This window comes from Gossypium hirsutum, chromosome A07 (genome assembly GCF_007990345.1).
Source record: "Gossypium hirsutum isolate 1008001.06 chromosome A07, Gossypium_hirsutum_v2.1, whole genome shotgun sequence".
Taxonomy (NCBI): Eukaryota; Viridiplantae; Streptophyta; class Magnoliopsida; order Malvales; family Malvaceae; genus Gossypium; species Gossypium hirsutum.
Window position 1 is genome coordinate 92467107 of NC_053430.1, and position 16824 is coordinate 92483930.

General features: G+C 33.5%; 1 protein-coding gene across 1 annotated transcript; it reads right to left on the reverse strand.

Moving 5' to 3' along the window:
• Nucleotides 1–384: 384 nt before the first annotated feature.
• Nucleotides 385–10796, reverse strand: LOC107955365 (uncharacterized). The gene is made up of 22 exons (XM_016891134.2): nucleotides 10596–10796; nucleotides 10015–10512; nucleotides 9454–9686; nucleotides 9233–9322; nucleotides 8976–9110; nucleotides 8769–8887; nucleotides 8351–8515; nucleotides 7942–8047; nucleotides 7629–7734; nucleotides 7430–7540; nucleotides 6886–7049; nucleotides 6671–6788; nucleotides 3375–3599; nucleotides 2904–3094; nucleotides 2632–2799; nucleotides 2201–2306; nucleotides 1960–2097; nucleotides 1654–1812; nucleotides 1360–1566; nucleotides 1080–1274; nucleotides 931–1002; nucleotides 385–751 (listed from the first exon to the last, which is right to left on the reverse strand). The coding sequence occupies exons 1-22, from the start codon at nucleotides 10641–10643 to the stop codon at nucleotides 593–595; spliced, it is 3513 nt and encodes a 1170-aa protein (XP_016746623.2). The 5' UTR covers nucleotides 10644–10796; the 3' UTR covers nucleotides 385–592.
• Between the last annotated feature and the right edge of the window lie 6028 nt (nucleotides 10797–16824).

Consider the following 16824-nt stretch of genomic DNA (forward strand, 5'->3'; position numbering starts at 1 on the left):
TTAGAGTATGTTGTCTTAGAAAATTGATTTTGTTGATGTTTAGGTCTTGTCTTATTTCTGTACAGTTTGTATCAAATTTGTATGTACTTTATCACATTTTTTTGGTGACAAATATTTAGGTATATAGCATTGTTTAGAGATTTTGCAGCTATACTAAACTAAGCCTTTTTTTAACAAACTAAACTTTGGGGCAATCGGAAGTTGAAACAAGGAAATATCCAAACAAACCATATTAAAAATTAACAAGAATATATGATTTTCTTTTCGAAATCTATATAATACGAATCATTAATGTATTAAAAATATAAATATATAATTATAACACATGAAATTATATGAAGGCAATAATTACAATATATACCTTTGCATATGAAACAGAGAAGATAAGCTGAGAAACTGTTTTTATTTCAATGTAATTTCAATCAGAAAAAGAATACAAGATGTTTTGAATATGAAAAACATAAGAATGATTTAATGGCGTTTTTGGGCAGCATCTGGGTATATATATTTTGACATATACAAAAAGAATATATGAATTGGAAACTTTCTTTGTGCTGTACGTATATTAACAATATGCAAAACAGTATTAGTATTAAACGTAGAAGTAGGTGGATGAATCCGTTGCATTAGAAGGTTCTCTGCAGAGGATAGACCGAGCTTCAATTACCGATCGAGGCGGCTCTACATCTTTTTCTTGGAGCTGATTTCCTTGCAACCGCTGCATTTGGGATGCAAAGGTGTCATCCAGTATCTACAAAACATAAAAAAACCATTATCAATTGTTATGCCATAACCACTGCAAATCCGGACTCTTTTATTTTGTATTCATACATGTCTGTATCCGACACTTACCCGAACCCATGTAACATAATTGGCAGTACAAAAAGACTTTCATTAACATGAACATGTATATATAAGCAGATGACTTACCCCCAAAGCATAGTATGATCCATTATACCACACTCGGTTTTCCTTCCTTCCTTCAAGAAATTTCAGTACGATCTGGTGAAAATAGTAAATTGAAACATGTGAGAAAACAAGATAAAGTTAAAAAGATCTAAAAGGTTTCTCTGATTCACCTGTCCCATCCTATCCCAAAAACCGCGGCAGGTTGCTACAAATATCCTACTTGTGAAGACCTCATTTATGTTAGATATAGAGTCAATCAGTTGTGAACTCAGCATCTGCATTCTCTCACGGATTTCGGCCTCTCCATCTTCTTCCTTTATTTCCTCAAGTATCCTTTTCAGTCTCGTATTTCTATTTGCTTGTGTCTGAAACAGCCATTTGATTTGAGTGTTTTCCATTTTCAAATAGCAAAAGAAAGAACACAAGAAATCATATTAAAATAGGACTTACATTGTTAACAAGCTTGTCTACTGTTGCCTGCAAGTAATTTTTGTACTTTGTTCTCAACATGACAGTGATCCCATTCATCTGCTCTCCAAACAGTGACTTCTTGTCTCCGGTGAGAGGCAGACAGGCTGCCCAAGACTTTAACACATCCTCCACTCTACAGTGCAAGGCATCAAGAATTCTCTTCACAGTGTTGAGGAAAATTCCTAACTGCCACCATTAGTAACAAGGTAAGAGCTATATTCAATGCTGACACAATTGGCTGGAGTTTAATTATATTGGTTATGTTGCACTTACTTGGATGGGAACCGAATATAGAGCTCTCGACTGCCTTCTTGTCAGCTTCTGGACATGCATATTAAGTCTTTTTGGAATACTATCTTTCAAAGGAGTCAAGATGTCATTATATTGTTTCTCTAGTGCTTTAACAATGGCTCTTTCCACATTGGCAACAGCCTTCATGTAAAACCAAAATTATGCAAAGTCAGTAGATGACAAAATGGTTAACCATAGATGTTCAAGGACCAGAGAAGAGAGTGTATACTTGAACATGCACAGAAAAGTTCAAAGACATAAACCGCAAGAGAAAGAGAGTGTAATTACATTTTCCAAGACCAGAGAATACTGAGGCCATCGATTGATAACCACTTCATATCCAATAAGGGAATCTTTGATCTTCTCATACATTTCTTCAGCAAAGGGTGAGGTTGAATGATTTGTCGTTACTCCTGACCACGGCACCTGCAACAAGCACACGATTATGTCCCAAAGACAATATTCAACAGTTCCAGGTAAGTTTTTTCAGGTTCTTGATAATGTTTATGAAAAAGAACCCAATTTATACCTTTTCAGCCTTACAGAGATCGAGTAACCTAAGCTGCATATCCTCAACCCACACCATTATATAATTGTGGAACAAACTCCTTGAGACTACTCCACCCTGCACAGGACTGAAACAGGCAAGACAATTTGTAAGACAAAGAGCTTCAACTCAACATACAAGGCCATAACCCAAATTTAGATACTCATACAGGATTCTAGTGGTCATTTTTGGCAAACTTGAAGTAATTTATTCCAGCTTATACAAAGAGATTTCAAATGAGATTTCTTTCACAAACCTGATGTTCCATGACTCAAGATCCCTCTCAAAATCCGCAATTGCAATAACCCAAATTTAGATCCTCATACAGGATTCTAGTGGTCATTTTTGGCAAAATTGAAGTATTTTATTCCAGCTTATACAAAGAGATTTCAAATAAGATTTCTTTCACGAACCTGATGTTCCATGACTCAAGATCCCTCTCGAAATCCGCAATTGCAATCAAAAGTTCATTAACATGTGATGCAGGACAAGATGGAGGCCATGCAGCTAGGAAACTGGTAAGCCTCTGACACAACTCAGTGCTATATACTTCAGCTGTGATGTTTGACAGGTCAATCGAACTGGAGCAGAGGCATAAATGTCAGAAGACATGAAACAATCAGTTAATCAATACATGGTTTTGATGATATTTCTACAACTCAGTGCTATATAGATATGTCATTACCTGGGGAGTATGTGCTGATTGTGGATCTTGATGTCTGCCTGAATTTCTTTGCTAATATTTATACACAGACTCTTCATTTTCAAATAAGCTGTTGAGATGGTAATGGAGTCCAAGAGAAAACCTTCAGAGTTGTTTGAAACAAACTCATCAGTTTCAATCATGTGTTTCCGACACCTTTTTCTGGCTGCAGTCTGTGAAAAGTTATCATAACTGGCATTATATGTTTGCTTAGCGTATAGAAACATAAGGCAAAAACAAACAAGACAAAGCCTGCTTACAGGATCAGACAGTTAAAAAGGATGACCCATTAATAGATGCATGGGAAAATTTCCGCTCTATTGAACACATATAGTAATATATTCATGCATTTGCTGAATTAAACAAGTTATCAGTACCAAAGGGCTGCTTTTAAAAATTAATGCTAAGCTGGCTGAGAGATTTGTTTAGGCATTACTGAAGAACTGAAATTACCTGCAAATAGTTTCTCAACATGGTCTGAGCATCAGGAGATAGTATATCATGAAGCAGAGTGTATACTTGAACAGCAGGAGCTAGAGCTGGTGCTGCAGTCTCCTGGGTTGGTCCAAACAAGTCAGCTAGCCCTGTGGGAGATTTCTCATCCAACGATTTGTAGTTTTCAAAAGCATTTGCCAAGAGACTCTCAATTTGTGTTTCACAACCCAGCAGTATGCCTTTCTGCAAGAGAGCGAGTCATCTCAGTGAAACAGTTACACCATGTAGAAAATGTTGAAATAGCACAACCCCACGTCTAAAAAAATACAAAGCTGTAGAGATTTTGTACTACTATAAATAGGGGTTATTCCCCTCTTCAGATGAAATCGTTCGTACAAGCGATTTGACAAGTTTATAACAAAGAAGAAATACACAAGAAGAAAATATGATCATTGTGTGTATTTTCGCAAGCTTCAAAATGGTCCTCTTATATATATATATATTTTTTTTATATTGACGATGATAGCTTTCAAAAGTCAAATAGAGTTTGAGAAGCTAAAAACACAGTTGAGAAGTTTGAGATAAAGATTTAGGAGAAGCAAAGAAGATTATTGACATGGAGATAATTCGAGATAGAAACTTGAAGAGATTTATTTGAATCAGAAATAGTATTTGAGAAAATTGTTAAAGCATTTTGGTATAAATGAAAAATTAAAACCTGTTAGCACTTCCTTTACTCTTCAAGCTTAATGCTTCTGTCGTAAGAGAATTATGCAAAACGAGAAAACATGTCAAAGATATCATACGAGGTATATGCATGATTCAAGAAATGAGTATTGACAAGCTGTGAAATGGATTTTGCGATATATCCAAAATAAAATGGATATTAGATTATTTTTTGGCAAGAAGATAATCAGGGTGTGGTTGAATATTGTGATTCAGACTATACTGGTGATCTGGACAAACTACAATCAACTCCAAGTTAGTTGGAAGTCTACTTTGCATATATGACAATCAAAGAGACTGTAAAAGAGGCAATTTGGCAAGAAGATAATCAGGGTGTGGTTGAATATTGTGATTCAGACTATACTGGTGATCTGGACAAACTACAATCAACTCCAAGTTAGTTGGAAGTCTACTTTGCATATATGACAATCAAAGAGACTGTAAAAGAGGCAATTTGGCAAGAAGATAATCAGGGTGTGGTTGAATATTGTGATTCAGACTATACTGGTGATCTGGACAAACTACAATCAACTCCTAGTTAGTTGGAAGTCTACTTTGCATATATGACAATCAAAGAGACTGTAAAAGAGGCAATTTGGCAAGAAGATAATCAGGGTGTGGTTGAATATTGTGATTCAGACTATACTGGTGATCTGGACAAACTACAATCAACTCCTAGTTAGTTGGAAGTCTACTTTGCATATAAGATTCTTGGTGGTTGAAATTTTCTAGATTTTTACCCCACATTCTTTTAGAATCTCTTGTACAATCAACTCCTAGTTAGTTGGAAGTCCGATAACATTTTGTACGAGAGATTCTAAAAGAATGTGGGGTAAAAATCTAGAAAATTTCAACCACCAAGAATCTTATCGATATGATTAATAAGGTTGTGATTGCAGTCAAGTTCCAACTATGTTTGGACTTGATCAATGTTAAAACTTAAAAGATTGAAATTTGAAGACACTATCAAATATTTTTTTGCAAAGAGATTGAAGATTTAGAATTTTGTTAAGGTGAAGATTTGTTAAAATAACATAATCCCACATCTAAAAACTACAAAGTTTTGGAGATTATGTACTACTTAAATACGGATTGTTTCTCCATCTTTGAATCATCTCCAAACTTGTCATATTCTTCATAAGGCAATTATCTTTCAATATTTTGGAGATTATGTACTACTATAAATAGAGATTGTTTCTCTATCCCCAAACTTAATTTTCAAATTTTCGTTAAATTTTTTGTGTTTTTTATCATTTTTTTTAATCTTTCAATATTTCATAGGGTATAATTGTAGGCATAATTTATCGAATCTCGTTAAATTTCTTAGGTGGAACTGTTTGTGAAACCTAGTATGATTTTCTAGTATAAGCTAGTGTAGTTTTCTAGTAAAAAATTTACTCTTCTTTACCTTATCGGCAGAACAGAAAATTGTGATGCATATAAATATCAAATGTTGTTTTGCAAGGAGATTGAAGATTTAGAGTTTTGTTAAGGTGAAGATTTGTTAAAATAACATAATCTCACATCTAAAAACTACAAAGTTTTATAAATAGGGATTGTTCTTTGAATCATCCCCAAACTTAATTTTCAAATTTTCATTAAATTTTTGGTGTTTTTTTTTATCACTTTTTATTTATCTTTCAATTTTTCATCGGGTATAATCGTAGGCGTAATTCTGGTGAGGTTGAGTTTTAGGTGGAACTGTTTGTGAAACTTAGTGTGATTTTTTAATATAACCTAGTGTAGTTTTCTAGTAAAAAATTTACTCTCCTTTACCTTATTGGCACAACAGAAAATTGTGATGCATACAAATATGTAACACATTTCATTTTCAAAGAATGGAAGCAACACAACCTAATGTACCTCACTTCCAAAATTAGTGATTCTGTTCATTTGTCAGTCAAAGCTTTTGAAACTTCAAAATAACTTAGCATTAGAAACACAATTGGTACTTTTAAGGCAACTCTCTCACCATTTTAAAAGACAATATGAAAAAAAATCCATTAGATCAAATGAAATTGACAAAAACAGTAACCAGAGATGCCTACCTCCTGTCTTGTCAAGCTTTTTTCATTCCTGGCCTTTAAAATGGGTATAAGCAACTCATTTACAAGCTCTAAGATCAAATGAAATTTTCATTAAATTTTTGGTGTTTTTTTTTATCACTTTTTATTTATCTTTCAATTTTTCATCGGGTATAATCGTAGGCGTAATTCTGGTGAGGTTGAGTTTTAGGTGGAACTGTTTGTGAAACTTAGTGTGATTTTTTAATATAACCTAGTGTAGTTTTCTAGTAAAAAATTTACTCTCCTTTACCTTATTGGCACAACAGAAAATTGTGATGCATACAAATATGTAACACATTTCATTTTCAAAGAATGGAAGCAACACAACCTAATGTACCTCACTTCCAAAATTAGTGATTCTGTTCATTTGTCAGTCAAAGCTTTTGAAACTTCAAAATAACTTAGCATTAGAAACACAATTGGTACTTTTAAGGCAACTCTCTCACCATTTTAAAAGACAATATGAAAAAAAATCCATTAGATCAAATGAAATTGACAAAAACAGTAACCAGAGATGCCTACCTCCTGTCTTGTCAAGCTTTTTTCATTCCTGGCCTTTAAAATGGGTATAAGCAACTCATTTACAAGCTCTAAGCAGTCTTTTGTTGGTGTGGCTACATTCATGACATGTAATAGATATCTACAAGAAACCAAAAGAGTTAAAGCATTACAAGGAAAGAGCAAGGAGTATGATAGAAATCACAATGTTTCTGAAAAAGAATAAGTAGATCACATACCTCAATTTTGTATATGAATCAGAAACTCCATAGTAGTCAGCAAACTCAGTCAATAACCACTGCCATGGCCCCTGTAACCTCAAGTTTCTGGAATGAAAACGTTGTGCACGCATTGAAGCCTCAAGGAGTAGATCGTAGGCTAGAGTCTCCACAACAGGCCCACTCTAAAAAGATGGAAAACTCAGTAGGTAAAATATACTCATGCTTGCTCACTTGTATGCTTTTAGACACTGACATACTTAAACAATTTAGTCCAGCTCCGCACAACTATCCATGCACGTGAAAGAAAATTCTTGTTGTAGATAATGGAAACTAATTAACTAACTGCTAATGAAATGAGCATCAAATTTTAAAAAAAAAAAAAAAAAAAAAAAAGCAAAAAGAAATTTGTATGACTTTCAGAAGAACGCAATTCTGGTTTAGGAAAGGACAAATGGAACTTGATTCGAGAAAATAAGGACTATTTTCAAGAGAACTCCATACAGCATATCTAGTTCTTATAATTAAGTCAATTGAATTGTCCTAGATGTGGAAAATATAATACCTTTATCTGACTCGTCTCATCACTAGTAATTGTACTTCCAATTGATAGCTGGATCTTCCCGACACATTCTTCATCTTCATGGTATATGGGCCACCATCTGATTCTCTCATTCTGCAGAAACAGTCGAGCACATCAGATTATGAAGGATGGTTTTCATCCTTCAAAAACATGATTGTTAAAAATAGATAATGATACATACAGGATTATCACTCAAAGATGAAACTGGTATTGTTGCTCTTCCCTGGACTAATTTCTTCTTGTCTTGGACTTCCACCAAAAGAGCATCACCTTCAGTCTCTGGGAAACTAAAAGCACATGCAAGTATAAGATTTTTCTACTTTTCAAAGCATAACTCTCATCTTAGATAAGGTCTCTCATTTGCACAACCAAGCTATGTTAACTTAGACAGAGTGACAGACATGACAGAATATTATCAATTATGACATGACATACACAGACTTCCTGTCGGCCAAAGTACAAGCCTAAGTCTAAGATAAGAGATAGCAACTCACAAGACATGGTAATCACCACCCCCCGGGTGCAAGCAGATGGCTGAACTTGGTTCAACTTTGGTATCTTCTGTAGCACTCTTCAGCTGGAATAAGCAAGATAATGGCTCTGTGAATATGAAAAATAACATATTAGTTGAGAACATTATGGTATGGAAGTTCCAACAATATGTGTAGTCCCTATCTTTGTTAAGAGAAGGAGACATGCTGAAACATTTTGTGAGGAGGTAGGTAGATTTCAATTGGTTGTAAAACAATTTAGCTGTTACAAGTGTTTAACCAGCTTAAGCATAACTTCCAAAAAAAAGGAAGCTACAGTCTGATTTACACTTCTAGATGTCAGTTTCATTTTAAGCTCAAAGTTATAAAATAACTAAAATACATTAAATATTATATCATAACAAACACAAACCTTCAGACGCCACTGGAAATGAGGCTATTTTAAGAGAATTCATGCCGCTTTTCACAAGTGATGAGACATGCCGCACATACTCCGCTCCCACTTGCATGTACATTGCACTTCGCTGAGAGTACATACTCCTAAGTTTCCTCCTTGGAATAATGCGAAGTTTCTTCACTGCAATAATCCAACATGAACAACTTAGATTTTAAACTAAAAGAAATCATCCTATGAAAGAGCTTTGATTTATCTTTCAGCCTCAAATTACAAGAGATTAAAAAGATATGGGAGTCATTTTCAAAACTAATATAAAGCTATAAGTAACAAAATAATAAAAATTCTATTATAACAAGCAATAATTTCACAGCCCCACCCGTCCTTCCAAATATTAAATTTCTTTATACAATTTCCATAATAACATTGATCTTACCTTCCACTCTTATTTTTCCAACAATCTTCTTTGCCTTCAATGAAACTTGTTCTACACTTTTTGTAGTGCTCACTTCGACTGGTTGTACACCTCGTGGTTGCAGCAAAAATTTGTGTAGCCTATATATTTAATACTCATTGAGATTTGAGAGATCATTGAAAGGCTAATGGGAACAAATTTATGTTCCAAAGAAGAGAAGGAACCTACCCAAAGGCACTTCGCAGTAGAAGGCACTCATCACGCAGAAATTCAGGAGCCTCAGGGCAGCCCCTTGCCCATGCGTATAGACATAACCGGATGCATGCATCATAAGCAATTAAAGTCTGCCATGCATATTGACCACTGGAACAATAGAATTACAAAACAAAGAATATGAGATAAGTAGTTTTCAACACAAAATTTTCAATAAACATCAACTTAGTTTACAACACAATTTTTTCAATAAAGCTCTATGGAGAGTGCACCTGGCGTTATAGTGATGCAAGTCATCAGACATGTTACTTTGCCAGTAAGGCATCTTTTCTTCTTTGTTTGTATTTGCAGTCTCATTTACTCTGCGTAAGACAATGTTAAGAAATATTAGAAATAGTACTATACTCCAAACTAAACTAGAAAAGAAAAAAGGCCAAAAGACATAAGAGGCTTCCATGTGAATTGTGCCTTATGAAACTGAAAACTACATCACCTTTCTTCAGCAAGTTCAGGGCAACTCAACGACTCAGATTTCAAATCTGGTAATCCTTCTGCACTGACATCAAAACAATCTGCTTGTACTGGCTTGTAGGTTCCATCCTGAATTTGCTCAATTTCTTCTTCATCACTCCCTTCTCTTCCGATATCCAATATAGGAGGTGCACTTGGTGTCCCCAAATCTTCAACATCTTTAAATGTATTGTTAACATAACCTAGAATAGTTCCCTACAATCACCATCAAAAAAGAGCAAAACAACCAGGGAAAAAGACAAGTTTTAGCCATTCCACTAAGTGACTAGATAATCTTCTATTCATAGCAAAGCCAATCATAAAATAAAATCTGGTATGAAGTAAAAGCAGCAAAACCAAATTTGATAGTTTCAATATTAACACCAATCTAGACATATATGAATGTTGCAGGCAGGAATTAAACCATCATTTCGAATTCAAATGCATTGCTTTTACAATTTGGGAAAGTAAAACATAAGGTAACAAGCGCGCACACACACACACACGAAAAAAGAAAAAGAAAAGATGCCAGAAGACTCCTTACATGTGCATTATGTATTTGAACTCGTTCCCGGAGTCCAAAACTACCCCCTCCAGTGGCAGCTGAAGTAAGATTTTTCTTAGCAAAATCCCTAATACCCAAATCACCATCAGTAAATCTTCTATTACTGTCAGGCAATTCAACCTTCAAATCCTGCTTTGAAAACCCTCTAGTCAACTCTGAGCTACACTTAGTTCTTTCAAACATCTCCTCTTCATCAGAAAAAATCCCATTCCCAGCATCTCCACCGGAAATATCATCAGAAACCGAAGCTACGCTTTCGTCATCGTTGCTGTCATCGTCATCTTCATGGAGAGCAGGAGCTATAACACTATGAGGTCCAAGCAAGCCAGAGCGGAATTTGAGAGGAGGAGGCAAGACATGGGGAGATAAAAGAGTGGCAGTGTTGTAAATAAGAGGTGATTTGGGGAATGAGTCGTGAGGTGCTAGCTTTTCAGTCAATGGCGATCTAATTCTGGGTTCTTGATCTGTTTCTTTTCCCTGCAAAAAAAAAATCAAAATTTAATTGAAAATCAAAGGAAACCAAAGTGAAACAAAGAAAGGAAAAAAAAACAAAAGAAAACCTGATTGATCCAGTTTATTGCAGATTCGTCTAACCCCTCAGTGAACATAATGTGAGAATTTTTTTAGAAAGAATAGCAGAAAGTGAAAGAGAAAGAGAGAGCTTTGAGCTATAAGAATCAGAGGAGCTGAAAGTAACGAAAGAGAAGAGATGAAAAAGGAAGGAGCGTGTTTGTGTTTTAATTTTTTGGATCTTCAAATATGGTAACGGCTAGTTTGAACTTTTTTCTATTTTTTATTTTTTCGGTTTGCTTTATAAAAGAATCCTTTTCATTTATTCTTTCCCCTTTTACTTGTACTTGTAATAAAGGGGATATTATAGTTTGTTAAACATTTTCTTTAATAAGTAATTTTTTTAATTAATATTATTGTTGTTAATGTAGGAATACAAACTTTATTAAGATATCATAATATTGATCTAAATAATTTTTGAAATTCTAATAATGATGTAATTGGGTTTTAGAAGTCCCACAAAACATTTAAAAAAGGATTTTATACTTGATAAAGCAGACCTTATGCCAGCTAGCTTTTTAAATTCTCATATGGCTATTATGTCTTTTAATTTTTACTTGTGGTCAGAAGGTTATTATGCCTCTTCATGCTCATTTTGTTTTTTCAAGGTTATTATGCCTCTTTCTTCTCTTTCGCAAGGCAATCCAAGGATTGATGAAATCTTTTAGTCTCTCCTCCAAACTCAGCTACTTCCAAGGTTTGAGACAATGTCTTGTGTTAGCTGATGTTACTTCTAATATGTCTCCTTTTATCACAATAGAGAATAACAAATTACAGAAGATGTGGACTTATTTTTAGTTTTGGGGACCCATTTTTCTGATTTTGGATTTGATTAGATTTTCAATTTTACCTATGATATTGAAATGGAGAATTTATTGATTTTCAATTAAATCGATTTAATTAGTCGATCTAATTTAATTTTTATTAATTGTTTTTAGGTTAAATTCGTTCAACATCAAATAAATTTTAAAAACATTGATTTTTTTCTAAGAATCACATTTTTTTCTCCTCAAATATTTCCCGACAAAACCTTAGAAAAAAATTTTGAAGAACAATTTTTTGGAATCTCTCTCGAAAGAGAGAAACTTGAAAAAAAATAAAACCCTAAAATTCTTTTCGATAAACAACGTGAAAACCTCTATTCTTAGAATCTAAACGTCGATGTAGATTGAAAAACATATGTTGTTGAAATAATATGTGGTGTAAGAGGTTAGAGTAATTCAGATAGGTGCCAAAAATCGCTAGTGGTCGTTAAATTTTAATTTTTTTTTTTTAGAATTGTGGTGAGTTTTGATTAGAGTTTAGATAGTGGAGTGTAAACTTAGAGTCTTCTTATTAATGGAGAGAGATTATATAATGAAGGAGCTTGGTGCAAACCCCTCTTCCTATTGTATAGGGTTAGTAGTAAGTATTGAAAAATTTTGGTATAGTCGATTTTGTTGTACAGTCAAAATTTGATTTTTTTTCCCTAAAATTGAGTGGTTATTTTATTTATAGTAATAAATTGTTTACCTCAACCGTACATTTGTTTAGGAATAAGTGGTAAAGAAAGTTCTCAATTTTCGATCAATACGATCTTTTCTACTATTCTCGAACCTCAACTTGCTTAGAGTGTAGATCTAATCATGAACCAACGAACACTTATGAAAACTTTATTGATATTCAGTGAGATTATCAGTAACTCTCAAAGGTTATAAACTAAAAATGAACTCTCCCATGATATAGAATTTATTTAGAAGAGTAAATATCACTAGATTTTGACGAAGTATTGACGCTTAATATCGTGTGTGTTTGACCTAGCCAATGATCTCTATTTATATAGAATATCATAAGAGTCTTAGTTAAATAAGATTAAACAAAATAATCATATTTTAATAGAAAATACAAAATATTGTTTTTGGAAATACATAGGGGCGGTGGTAGCAGCTTGTCTCTGGGACTAATGTCGCCACCCATTACATGCCAGATGGGTCATTAGGCCTGTCTCATGTATTTGTATAATTATATGTATTATTTGATCTTTAAACCAACTCATATAATTTAACCAACCTAATAAATAATTTTTTATTTCCAAAATATTATTCATTTTAATTAAATTATTTTTTCAACTCAATTCTAATTTTGTTAAAATCATAAAAATTTTATCGTATTAGAATATATGAGTAAGTAAATTTAATTTAACTTATTCATTAAAACTGTGATAACTTAATTAATTTAATTTCTACTTCAAACTTGATACATGCACAGATGGGATGAAATTTATTAAACTTCATTCAATCCGTACATGTCTCAAAACTTCAATTATTTAATTACAAATAATTAAATAATAATTTAAAGAAATTAATTTAATCTCTAAGCAATCTCTAACGCATTGTCAAAAAACTTATTAAATGCATATAGTGATACATGCAATTTATTCCTCTAATTAGTCATTATTTATTTATTTTATCTCACCAATTCAAATGCAAACCATCAAGGTTGTACCAAGCTAACGGAGGGACATATTGAATATATATAATTAAGGCTCAAATAATTTGTAATTAAGTTCTAACTATTTATCTGTTAATTACAAAATTATTTAGTCATAGTGTCATTCCACTAAAGTACATGATTAAGTTCTCCCTATTAAATATCATTTCGAAAGCTACTTACCAAACACTCATCCAATAAACTTGTCATATGTTTGTTACCCTCATAAGGTATCTTTAATCTTTTGGAGTTAAATTAGTTCACCCAGTATGTTTTTATTTTATCTCATGGTAACCGTTATATCTTTTTTCATGAAAAAGTTAATTACTAATAAATAGTAATTAAATAATTCATCCTAGACAAATAATGTATGACCATGCTACTTTTCCATCTATCATATAATGTCAATAAGAGGATATCATTTACTCTTTATTGAATTATAAATTCTACTATTGTAAATGAAAGCTACATCGTGCAAAAGTCATATACCTAACGTACCAACTTTCAGTTGTATTATCAATTGAACTCAAGCTTTCAATACATTAAAGTATACAAATCACTCATACATAGTCCGTCACTTACTTAGGATTGAGGTAAGTTGCATTATGAATGTCACAAGTGAATAAATCTATAAATGAATCTAGGGGTTATTCTACTTGAGTCATGTCTAATGTACTGTTAGTTCAGGCAATCACATTTATGTTTCTATATTCTGTGAGTCATCTGCTCCAATACCCAAGATAAAAAATCTTCTATTTGGACTTAATAGATGGTATAATAGTCTTTTTAATCGATTTGCTCCATTTTAATTAGACTATGGGTCATTTAGATTACCTATTAATATAAGTTATCTTCTCGGATCATGATTTGACCAAATGATTCAACCTAATATTAGTTAAACGCTAGATAATTAGTGGGTCAATATTTACTTGTTTATTTTGCTTTGCTTTCTATGTTTGTATAGAAATAAGTTGGAGGATAAAGTTTGCATTCCCCGCGAAGTGGATGCTCCCTTCTACAAAATGTTGTAAAAAAAACTCATGAGCTTAAGGGGCCATTAAGTTTACGTAATTTCATCATTACCAAAAAATAACACTCTGGAAATCGAGGAGTTATTGACTCTAAATAACATTTGAGACATTGTTTAAAGAAAAAAGAGCTCAAATGACCTCCCTCAACATATTTTGGTTCCTAAGTATAATTGAGTTGAAGAGATGGCCTCAACATGATAATGGGTGGCTTGGGATGATTTTGATAAAATAATAACTAGTGACCTGTAGGAGCCTAAGGATTTTGTTTATTAAATTCTCAATCATTACAAAAGAAGGCTTGTAAAGAAAAGCAGTGAGAGGTCCTTAACTAGCACTACAAATGAGGACTTAAATGATGATTTTGATGATGAGTTTCCGGCTTCTACAGGCAAGCCTGCTATTAAAGAGAGAATTACTAGAAAAGGCTAGGACTTTAGTGTTATGGTGACTATTTCAAGTGGTTATTTAGTTGTCCACCTGACATTTATCTATATCCTAAACGTCATGGATTCAAGTCTTCTCATGCACAAAACTCTTCAATAATCATGGTTTTCACTCGTTTAGACATCAAGATGCACCTTTAAGCTCTCCTCAAAGCTAATAGACAAATTCTTGAAGGTGCATTGCTCAAGACACCCAAAGAGGACAATACCTTCGTGTTATTGACAAAAAAAGGCACATTTTGTTGTTTCTTTTATTGATGTTTAAAATATCACGTGAGTTGGAAATTGTTCTCTTTGAGGGATGTTGAATTGAAGAACAACCATTTACGAGAGGAGCACCCTCAAAGTTTTGTCCCCTGACTTTAAAGAGAATTAGGGGACATCTCTTAATGCTTGAATAGGCAAAACCTGAAGAGCTTTGCACATAAAGAGATGATTTCATCTATTCAATCATCAAAATATTCCCCCAAACTCTCATTAGAATTATAGGACAAAATCTCGACAATGCACTGCTTTTCAATAGTTGCTTTCTAGCACAATGGTAATAAAAGTTAAAATTATTAGGTTGTTTGATGTTTCACATATTAACAAAAAAAATTCAAGGTCAAGTCTTCCCATGCACAATAGTAGTCATGGTTTTACTTGTTTAGGTATCGAAATGCACCCCAACTTTCTTCAAAACCAAAGGATAAAACCTTAAAGGTGTGTTGCTTTTTAGCACAACAACGCTAAAAAAGAATAATTCCTTCTTTGTATGATGTGTCACACATCAATAAAAAGGATTGGAGTGTTGACTTGGGTGTGTTTGGTTAAGTAAAAAAATAGGGATGGAAGAAGGGAGAGGAAAAGTGAAAAAAAAATAGATTTGGATTGTACTTGGTAGGAAAGAAGGGAGAGAAAATTAGGTTTCTTTCCAATTTGTTATCTTTCCGCTCTATGGAGCAAAACTTTAATGATCCATTTTCTCATTTAAAAATAATTTTTAGAATTTGTTTTATTACATTCCAGGAAAAAAATTAAGGGGGACGAAATTAAATTATCTATATCTTTATAATTTTTAAAAAATTAAATCAATTTTTTATTATTTTTAGGAGATTAAAATATAATTTTATTTTTACTAATTTAAAATTTTAAAAAATTAAAAAGACCAAAATGACAAAATTTCCATTTTTAGGGTGCGGGGCACCTGCCAGCGTCCCCAAAAATCCGACACTGTCAACAACATTTAAGGCATGGTAAAAGTTAAAACGTAAGAGAGATGGAAGGAAGAGTGAAGTGAGCAGGTGCTAAAAGAAAAGCATCACGACTACTTTTGCTTAGAGATGAAATAGAAACACTCGACACTCCCATCTCTTACATAGCATAAGTCAGCAACACCAACTTGTTGCACTTCAACCTAAGCAATACGACAAATTTTGTTCAAATCTCAGATAATAAATTGTCTTTAAACACCTTCCTAAGAGGCTCTTTTTACAACTAAGATCTCCGGATTATATTCTCATATTTTACCAATTCTACTTTCATAAAATCAGTGGTTGGTAATTCTTTAAATCTTTGTCCACTTCTCTTTGCAATGACAGGGTTTTATAAAATATATGATAACATCCATTTTTTTTTGTTTATTTTGAATGTAAATTTGGGTGACAAGATATCATTATCTATAACATGTTTGAGATATTTTACTAAAGGAAGAATTGTGTTTTGACTCTCCGGCCAACTCAATTCAATGGTGAAAAGCATGGGCTAGATGGCCTTGACCCAATTTAACCCACAGTTTTTTTGTCAAATTCATTCCTCATCGGAAACCAGATACAAACACAACCTGGAAGATTGTAATTACGAACAAAAATCCAAACACCGAATGGCTACTGCCTTCCACGTTTCCCTTCATGCATCCATAGTTCACAAACTGAAACCCACAACGCCCTTCCCCCCCCCCCCCGCCCTCCCCACCGTCACAGTCCATTCACTCGGCGACACCTCCGCCCTCCGTACACGTCATGTACTCCATTACCATGTGCATTTTCACTCACCTCTCCGGTAAGCATAGCAATCCCCTCCCCCCTCCCCCCCCACTCCACGCCCCTTTCCCTCTCCTCGATTTCTTCTCCTTGCTTGTCCTGGTTCAAAAGTCTCACTTCCACCCTTTTTTTTCCAGTATCCAGATAATTACAAAACAGCCGTTGTGTCCTTCTTTGGATTGTTCTTACTTTTATTTATCACAATATATATAATTTTTAACACTATTAGTTCCGTGGCCCCCACAGAAACTCCTG

What these genes read in the sequence shown, in the direction of transcription:
- LOC107955365 (XM_016891134.2), bottom strand. Translation starts at nt 10,643, where the DNA reads ATGTTCACTGAGGGGTTAGACGAATCTGCAATAAACTGGATCAATCAG. An exon ending in CCTGAACTTGCTGAAGAAAG is followed by an intron (nt 9,323 to 9,453) that starts GTGATGTAGTTT and finishes TGTCTTACGCAG; the next exon opens with AGTAAATGAGACTGCAAATA. An exon ending in TGTTGAGAAACTATTTGCAG is followed by an intron (nt 3,095 to 3,374) that starts GTAATTTCAGTT and finishes AACTTTTCACAG; the next exon opens with ACTGCAGCCAGAAAAAGGTG.